The sequence below is a fragment of the Henckelia pumila genome, chromosome 4, assembly GCF_033568475.1.
Source record: "Henckelia pumila isolate YLH828 chromosome 4, ASM3356847v2, whole genome shotgun sequence".
Classification (NCBI taxonomy): Eukaryota; Viridiplantae; Streptophyta; class Magnoliopsida; order Lamiales; family Gesneriaceae; genus Henckelia; species Henckelia pumila.
The window spans coordinates 155,807,124-155,816,445 of NC_133123.1; the positions used below are offsets into that span (position 1 = coordinate 155,807,124).

Here is a 9,322-nt window from a genome sequence, read left to right on the forward strand (position 1 = left end):
TTTGGCTATGAGGCCCCTTTGATCAATGATGTACAATGTACGTTGTATAGATTTTTTTGTTCAATAGATTTTTTTTTTGTAATTTTAAAAACAATTTAATCGAAATCGTTCAAAACAGTACCTAAATTTTTTTAAATAAACGTAATTTTCAAAATATTCTTACCCAAATCGTACGTAACAATTTGATTTCAATTTAATAAAAAAAACCGATCAAATCGCACCGTGATCACCCACTCTGCACGTTTGTACCCTATATTTCTTTCTTGTAGCGAACTAATTGCATCCTATCCTGTGGAAATCTAAAAGACGTGAAAACTTAATTAAAATATATATATTGATTTGCTAGTATATTATTTATTATTTATTTATTAAAAGTCCAGCACATTTAATCTCTTTGTTAAAACATATTTGTCTTGATTGCCAAACGAATAGGCCATTGTCATGTAAATCATTCAATTGGGCTTCACACATTTATAATTTGAAATTTCAGAAGTGTTTTTTTAATTTTTATTTTTTTCCAAATCCAACCGACGAATGGAGGATGGATCACAAAAATTCGAACAAATGGAGCATTGGGAAATGCAAATTCACATTTTTGAAAAAAAAAATGGATTAAGTGCATTAGATTTGTAAATTTATTTCATTTGGAAGATAAATCCATACATTTTTCTTCTACAATGTAATACTAATTACATTGGAAATCTATTTTTGGACGTTGATATATATATTTTTAACTAATATATATTTATTTCATGGGTGTACAAGTTTCCTCCGCAAGATTTTCAAATATACAATACAAAGAGAAAAAAAATCGTTATCATTATTTACATGGCTATCACAGTGCAGAACTACTGCAGATGCATATGGCAGTCGAACAAGGGGAGAAGAGCTAAGAAATATAGGCACACTAATAAATAATCGGCAGCAGAAGAGGATCGTAAAGAGATGGCGCGCTGTGATTGAATATCGAGGAGACTGAACCCGAACATCACGACATACAGCAACTGCAAAAAAGTTAAAAAAAAAAAAAAAAAACACACACACACACACTAAATTTACATCTGAGGACCAAGCAATGTCAGAGTAGAACGATGAAGACTGCCAAAATATTATGATGAAGTATCTAGGAAGATAGTTGACGAAAATGTAGCAGCATGAATTAACTTCAAATAAAAGAAAATTTTCCCATTGGAAAGAGTTCAAACCTTAAAAAAATTTCAGTTGCAAGATTTACAGGTCGACGCCCTCGTCAAGGCCTTTGGAGCTGATCATCACATTAGAATCAATCTGTTTGTCAAACTTTCTTTTCCTCCGTGACTCGAATTCTGGGAACCCTTCCATCTGACAAGAACAAAAGAAAAAGAAAATGTTGAATGCTTGCGGAATAAGATGTACAACACGGGAGCACAAAATATTTAAATGGTTTCACCTGTTGAAAATGATCCATAGATATTGGGTTTCCATGGAGGGATATATTCTGCAGACTTTTGCAATCTTTCAACAAGTTTGGAGGTATCTGTGAAGTGTAGGACACTAATTAATAAATAAATCGCTAGCAGAAAGAGTTCAAATTATCAGCCAGATGACATTACATGGAAAAGTTAGAGGGCAATTTTGTTAAATAGGCTCGGTCAAAATACTTTTTGCAAATTTGACCTCTCCCAGTGTATTTCATTACACTGGGGGAGATCTAAATTTGCCCCCACAAAAAAAAAGACCGAGTCTAGAAAACTAAATCTTCCGAGGAGAAGTTACAACTTTGGGACGATGGAACATAAGGTCTTGATTAAAGTTACTCAGGTGCAACAAATGTATAATTTTTTTTCTAAAAATACGCACCGCCCCATATTATTTTGTGTCATTTCATTTTAGCATTCTCACACACCAAAAACCTAACATCGAACAGGCACCACGACTACATGCATTAAAATAAAAGCATAACGATCATATGCTTAGGACTAAGGTAAGCGAGATATTTCAATTAAAAACATTAACACCAAAAATAAAATGAAGTTAAATGATACCTGCTTCACGTCATTGTTATCCAAACAGAGTGACTTTAGATTAACAAGATTGCAAACTGAAGCGGGAAGCTCTTCAATAGAATTTTCTGTATGATGTATGTTATATAACAATTATTAGAAATTAAAATTCAATAATGCACATGCAGGGAACAATAGAAGTACAAGACATCGATCCTTCTAAACCAAATAAGACATCCTTCTAACCAGTCTCTCTTTTGTGTCATATAAATTGTATCTATGTGAAAGGAATGAACTGATCGTTAAGAAACTGATGGGGATGAGACTCATATATAAACACCAAGCACTAGAAAATGCTATTGACACAATCAGACATGAGGAATGAAAACCATCCATTTGTTGCTAACTGAGTGGAGGTCTATGCTAACTTAAAGCTATTTGACGCTAATTGTTCTGTACTATCCTTTGGAATTCAGGTATTGGTATATTTCGCAACCACAACTTATGTACATCTAGGACATTCTATTTGTACAACTGAATTGAGTGTCTTACAAAAAAAAGTACGAAAGGATACATCAGAAAGTACCATTAGCTTGAAACTCCTCCAGCGAGTAACAGCTACCAATTGACTCCGGAAGAAACTTTATTTTGTTGTTTGATACATTTAACAGCACCAACTGCAGAGTTCAAAGTTTTGAATGACTTTCTTCAGCATATACAACATATAAAACAACCTATTGCTATCAAATAATAGAGACTACATCCAAAATCCAGTCAAGCAACGAATTCAAAACCAAACAACCTCGTGATGGACCATTTTCGCTGGTTCATTATGTAAAATACTTGATATATCACATTGAAAAGCTACAATTCATTAACATCCTTATAATAATAATAATAATAATAATAATAATAATAAAAAAAAATAGGTAAAATGATGAAGTTTGCTTAATCTCTCTAAAGTAGGAAAAAACGGTAAGCAACATGTCAAGTCACAAAATCTGAAATACTGTCAAATGATGAGTGAAACACTAGAACAAGCAACTCACATTGCGCAAGCTCCCTATAGTTTCGGGCAACTGAATCAACAAATTTCCTGATATCGATAGCCTCTCCAGTTTCACCAACTGGCCCACTGTGAAATTCACAATAATTTTCACTTATCAATTAATTTTAGAACTTTAAGGTTAAAGTAGTAAGGGGGCGATTTCACAACATATTGAAGTAGAATCCTTTCATTTTGAGACCGAGGAACTCACATTCATCAGGTAATGTGGTCACTTTATTTCCATCGAGTGTCATAACCTTTAAAGACTGAAGCTTTCCTAAGTTCATTGGAAGACGCTCAATAAGATTATCAGCTAAAATCTGTGAAAGAAAAGGTTAATCAATTATATATGTGAGAAAACAGATGCCAGGATGATATAATTCAATCCTCAGAAGTAACATCCTATTCAAGGGCACTGCATGACGAAAATAATACTATGACAAATAAAATTGTTGTAGGTTGTCGTATGGAAAAACATAGAGCAATAAAGGTCTTAGTTCTGACAGAAAGTGTTTTCTTTTGTTTCATCTAAGACAATCATGAAAAAACCTGAACAATTTTAATGTATATAAAGAGTAAAACAAATATGCAACATCCGTGAACTCTTGAAAATTATTTTTTACTTTACATATAGCATGTAAAATTCACAACTATCCATAATAATACATTTTAGATTGTCTTAAACTATCACGAAGATATAGAAGAATTACTGATGGATAAAAACAAGTAATATTAGCCTTTACAACAAAGAAGTATTTAACTCATGCAACAAATATTCAAAAAAATTCACCAAGATTAACACATGCAAATCTTAATTCTTACCAAACGCTGCAAATTAATCAATTTGCTTATCTCCGTCGGAACATCAACTGTCACAGCAAAGAAGAGAATTTAGGAAATTGAAGCGATTGACAAAAGCACAGTTAATATTTTTTGTCTAGTGATGTTTTGCAAATCTACATGACACACTAATGCCCCACCATAACCCAAGTTCAGGATAAAAATCAATTGTAATGAGAACAGTAATTATGACTAAATTGTTTTTATACTTGAAATATTACCTAATCTGTTATGCGTCAAATCAAGTGTGCGCACTGATCTCTCCAAATTGAGAACTTCATCCGGAAATGTCTGTAAACCATGGTAAACATTTCCAATCAACATAAGGAAAACACATGTCAGGAGAAAATATTTTCAGCATTCAAACATCAATATTTGAGAACCTTCTCAACAACAGAGAACACCAAAATCAATTTGTGAGTTCTACAAGAATCCACAAATACTTAAACTAGTTAACTGCCTGAAACTAACTCAACCTACAGACTAATATGGATTACCAAGAATTATGTCCTTACATCTTCCTAAGAAAAAAAAACCTGCAACAGCAACACCACATAAATATTCAGAAATGCTTCTGTCCTTGCATGCAAATCATTTTCAACACCAATACACCATCCAATAAAGCTACCACGAAAATTCAGAAAGAAAAGGCAATCCCGGGTATCCGACCACCTTAAAGTATAACGCATTAAACAATAGTGACAACAATAATAATCAGGCAAAAAAAAAAAAAAGATGGTACCTTCAATTTAGAGTCGCGCAAGGCTACAATCCCCGTGGAGCGCCATCGAGCGACGCGACTCGCTCTGGAATCGGCGTTCTTGCTGCTGCAACAACCCATTTAGCTCAATTTAATTCACCTTCAATGATCAAGATAAACATTAAAAAGAAGCTACTCAAGACTGTAGGATTTTTCCCAATTTTTATTCAAAATTTTTCGGAATTTGACAATGGAGATGTCAAACAATTTATGGACAAAAGGGTTTATGATTGAGAAATGTGAGGATTCAATCCGACGAAATTCGGAGAGAGAATTGTGACACTTGGGAATGAGAAACCGCGTTGGGCTGTAGTTTATAATTCGAAGGTTGAATTTTTCAAAGTTGATTTCAATTTGCTTCACCAAATTAAGTTTTTTTTTTTTCCTTTTTCTTTTCCAGGATGAATATTCCATCTGATTCAACATAATAAAAGAAACGACAAATTATTTTAAACTCTTTACTACTAAATTTCTCTTTTAACTTAACTCTCTCTTTTAACTTAACTCTTTATCCATCCTTTTCTTTATTTTCACTTCCTAGTGTCCCCATTTTTAAATTAAAAATTAAATAAAACTTATCCTTTGTACGTGGCTTTGTTATATCTATCGAACCAGTCCCGGCCATGCAAAACTATCAGTTACGCAAGGTTTCCAGCCGATATACTTCGGATTAAGGGTCCAACATGCTTCCGTAAGATAAATTGAATTTAAATACCTCTTTGACCATAATGTCGTCGGGTCATACCTGCCGAGTTTTACAAAGTGCTCCTCACACCCCAACCACGCAGTCGCAACAGATGGTTTCTGCACAAGCTCCTTCAACGACACCCAGCACAGCCTTAATTCATTTTCTACCTTAAGGCGTATGGTATATAAATTTAATTATAAAATATGAGCATGAAGAACGAGAGATTTAGGAAATTTATTCAAACATAATATTATTACATAAATCAATTCCTTTGAAGAGGAGAAGACAATTTGTTTAGCTACTCATAGTAGTCTTGTTCTTGAAATACATAAAAGAAAACTTAATACAATAGAAAAAAAAATATTACAACAATTTATTTGTAAGAAAACTGAAGGGAATGATCGATATCTTCAGCTTCCTTAAATGCCTGTATTTATAGCTGTAGTTCCACTAGTTTCACCGAGAAACTTCAGGGAATCTTACAGTTGTCTTGTATTTCTTTATGACATTATTGATGACATCTTTTACTAGTGGAAGAGGCAACTGTCTGGAATTTTTTATGTAATTATTGATGGCATCTTTTACTAGTGGAGGAATCACATGCCACTTTCTTTTGGCTTTATTCTCCTCACATGCATGCTTTATTGTTGTCGGGGCATCTTTTGCTTTTGAAGTAGGCCCCTGTGAAAACGCATCTTCGGTGTTCCTTGTCCCCCTTTGCTTGTCTCGGAAAAATTCTTTCGATCCGTTCGGGGTCTAAAGGTTTTTTCAAATTCTGGCTCCTTCTGATTTGGGCATTTTGGGCAGATATTCTCTGACCATCGTCCAATATGAGCCATGTTACAAAATTTTCGGCGAATTTCTTTACTCCCCGGCAGCTTGCTGTTCCACAAAAGGTTTCTCTTCTTTTCGAAGAGTTCTTCCACAAATGCTGTAGTTTTTCCTGTCATTGTGTTCAACAGTAACGATCCATTCACAGAATTCTGATAAAATTTGAATGGAAACTTGACTTTGTCCATCTCAGTAAGACAGACTCAAATACCCCATGCCCTTCTGGTTGAGATCTCATTTTCCCCAAAAGTGGACACCAAGAGTATTTCTTCAGTTTTAGGATCCTTGATAAATTTATGACTGTTTATATCAGGTCTCCTCAGCTTGATGAAATGAAATGGTTCATGTGATCCTTTCACTGTTGGTTCTGGAGCTGCACTAAAAAAGTATAACTCAAGCACATCTCCTCTTGACAAATGATCATTATTTGCCCATGTTTCTTGGACTGCTTCCTGGATCCATTTTGGTAACTGCGATATCTTCGGGAAGTTTGGTGACGTTGTATAAACAAAGGCCAAAGCCCCAAATTCATACCAGAGTTTTACATCTTTAGGATTGACATTGTTTTTTAGCCAAACCCTTGAATATATTCCTGCAACATCAACCCTACAAGTGTTCGGGTTGATTTCACTCCTTGTATTCAATTTCTCCCACCTTTGTTGATAAACCTGGAATGTATAAATAATAGATGTATTAGTATCAATCTTAGATTTGCCCTTGTCAGTGTTGGGCCGAAGATTGATATCTTCCTCTTTTATCCCCGAGGCGGAGGGTTGACTTGATGAGTTATCCTCATCAATTGTTGCTTCATCCAGATCATCAAAGGCTGATGATAGATTAGCACTTGTTTCTTGAGTTTTGGATTCCTCAACATCTTGTTTCACAACCGGTGGTTGTATTTCTTGTTCTTGTAAAACCAATGGTTTTAGCATATCTTGTTTATGAGAAACCAATGGTTTCTCTATAGCCTTCACAATTGGCCCTTGAATAGCAGCCCATAGTTGTGTTTGAGCTTGCATACATCCTGTAATTCGATTAGATACTTTGATCCGATCAGCTTGTTGTAACCTGTCGGCCATTTCAGCATTAATGGCTAACTGGTTGAACTCGTTTTGAAGCAACCCAAGGTGTTCCTTGAGATGCCTCTGCATTTTAATGATGGAATCCACGTCACTGTCTTCCATCTCTTGTTAAGAAATCTGCAAGAATATTTTCATGAGATTTAATAATAACAATATCAAAAATATAATTTTGACATAATGCTTGCCATCTTAATAACCTAGCTTTCTCAGGTTTAGATTCAATCTTATTTTTTAGGAAAGGTGAAACGTCCTAAAACTTCTACTTGATTTTTTTTTTTTTAAAACTCTCCGATAATAAAATAATGAATATAAATATATATATACCCATACATATATATATATATATATAATACTTAAAAATAACTTTACTTAATTTAAAATAAAAATACACAAAAAATACAATAAAGGTACACGCATGCAATTAAATACTTAAAATTAATTATTAAATAATATTTCATAAGAATTTCATAATAAAATTCCTAAATAATATTTCTTTCACAAAAATTTATGAAAACTTAGAAAATAAATACTCAAATCTAAATTTCATGCACATACTAAAAATCCATAATAATAAAACATATGCGGAAATAAACGTTCTACTCTCAAAACATCAATATCATAAATGAGCTATGGTCACGGGTACTAGCTGCCTGGATACTCATACACCCTCGCCGCCAGTCGAAAACACATTAACTTCATTGACATTTTGCTCATCTGCACCATTTAAATCTAGTGAGCCTAGAGGCTCAGCACGTTCTATCCTTACATAACAAAATGAAACCACACACAAGCACACATCATATAAAATACGTGAATATAAATATACGTGCATGATCTTAAAATTATATACATATAAACATGAAATAAAATAATTATACTGATTTATCATAATGCTAAACATGTATCATCATACTTAATAAATCTCATAAAATAACTTATCATGATTTCTTAGTTCTCAACAGGTCGTATCCATGTCGGTGGCATCATACTAAGCGATTGATCAATCTATAAATCAACGTACGTGGCGGTGGGATTTCCACCTCTGTGCTGCCACTTCACCAGCCCTCTCAGCTGGATCCATAAGCTCATCATACATAAACATCATTAGGAAGGTCACCGGGCCCAGGTATCCCGGCCTCCAACCACATCACTTTCCACCTTCACTTCAACTTCCATAAAAATATATTTTTTTTTTCTTAACATGAAATTAAACTTATCATAAAAATTCTTAATGATGCATGAACATAAAAATTCTCATTATTTTTTTATTTCATGAAAATTTGTCCGTAAATATATATTTAATTTATTTTTTTAAAAATCATATTTATATATTTAATAAAAATGCATGCATGAATTAAATATATATTTACGGATGTTTATTTTTCCATGGACTTGTTCGAGCTGCTGACCACTAGACTTAAACTCAAAAATTCTTAGATTGGTCCAAAAACCCAAAAGCCCAACCTGACCTGGCCCATTAAGCTTCATGGGCCTCCGAGCCCATGGAAAACTAATGGGCTCATTAAAACATAAATTAGGCTCATCAACTTATTAACTTAAAGTTGAATTAATAAAATTATTAACTAATCATTAACTTATAAATTAGACCGATAAAATTATTAAACCCGACACAGCTTGACCCAATAATTCTCATGGATCACACGGTCCATGACAAATTAGTGGGCTCACCTCAATAATTATTAAAGCCCATTAAATTAGTCTAATTAATTAATTTAATCGAGTCCAGCCCATAAATTACTAACTTAAACACTCAATTAATTAAAATAAAATATCCAAGCCTAATTATTAATAATCTAGACCCGGACTAAAATTAATTTGATCAATCAAGACATGACCCGACCCGGCCCCGGACCCAAGACCCAAGCCCGGCCCGCCTAAAAAACCCATAACCCAAAATAATTAATAAAAGAATACGTACAGACTCCCCCCCCCCCCCATGTTCTTTACTCTAAGCCATGTAGCAGCAGGCTTTATGGCCTGCTGCCAGCCAGCTCCGACCGCCGAATGGCCGGAACTCCACCGCCCAGACGTAGCCTACGTCTGGGCGGTTCCAACGAACCAAGTCTCGCC

General features: G+C 34.1%; 1 protein-coding gene across 1 annotated transcript; it reads right to left on the reverse strand.

Moving 5' to 3' along the window:
• Positions 1–725: 725 nt before the first annotated feature.
• LOC140864458 (plant intracellular Ras-group-related LRR protein 7) lies at positions 726–4,941 on the reverse strand. The gene is made up of 10 exons (XM_073268651.1): positions 4,613–4,941; positions 4,092–4,161; positions 3,853–3,899; positions 3,242–3,350; positions 3,032–3,117; positions 2,569–2,659; positions 2,025–2,110; positions 1,430–1,516; positions 1,206–1,341; positions 726–1,004 (listed from the first exon to the last, which is right to left on the reverse strand). The coding sequence occupies exons 1-9, from the start codon at positions 4,709–4,711 to the stop codon at positions 1,231–1,233; spliced, it is 786 nt and encodes a 261-aa protein (XP_073124752.1). The 5' UTR covers positions 4,712–4,941; the 3' UTR covers positions 726–1,004; positions 1,206–1,230.
• Between the last annotated feature and the right edge of the window lie 4,381 nt (positions 4,942–9,322).

What these genes read in the sequence shown, in the direction of transcription:
- LOC140864458 (XM_073268651.1), bottom strand. Translation starts at nt 4,711, where the DNA reads ATGGGTTGTTGCAGCAGCAAGAACGCCGATTCCAGAGCGAGTCGCGTC. An exon ending in TGATTAATTTGCAGCGTTTG is followed by an intron (nt 3,351 to 3,852) that starts GTAAGAATTAAG and finishes TTTCTTTCACAG; the next exon opens with ATTTTAGCTGATAATCTTAT. An exon ending in GACCACATTACCTGATGAAT is followed by an intron (nt 3,118 to 3,241) that starts GTGAGTTCCTCG and finishes TGAATTTCACAG; the next exon opens with TGGGCCAGTTGGTGAAACTG.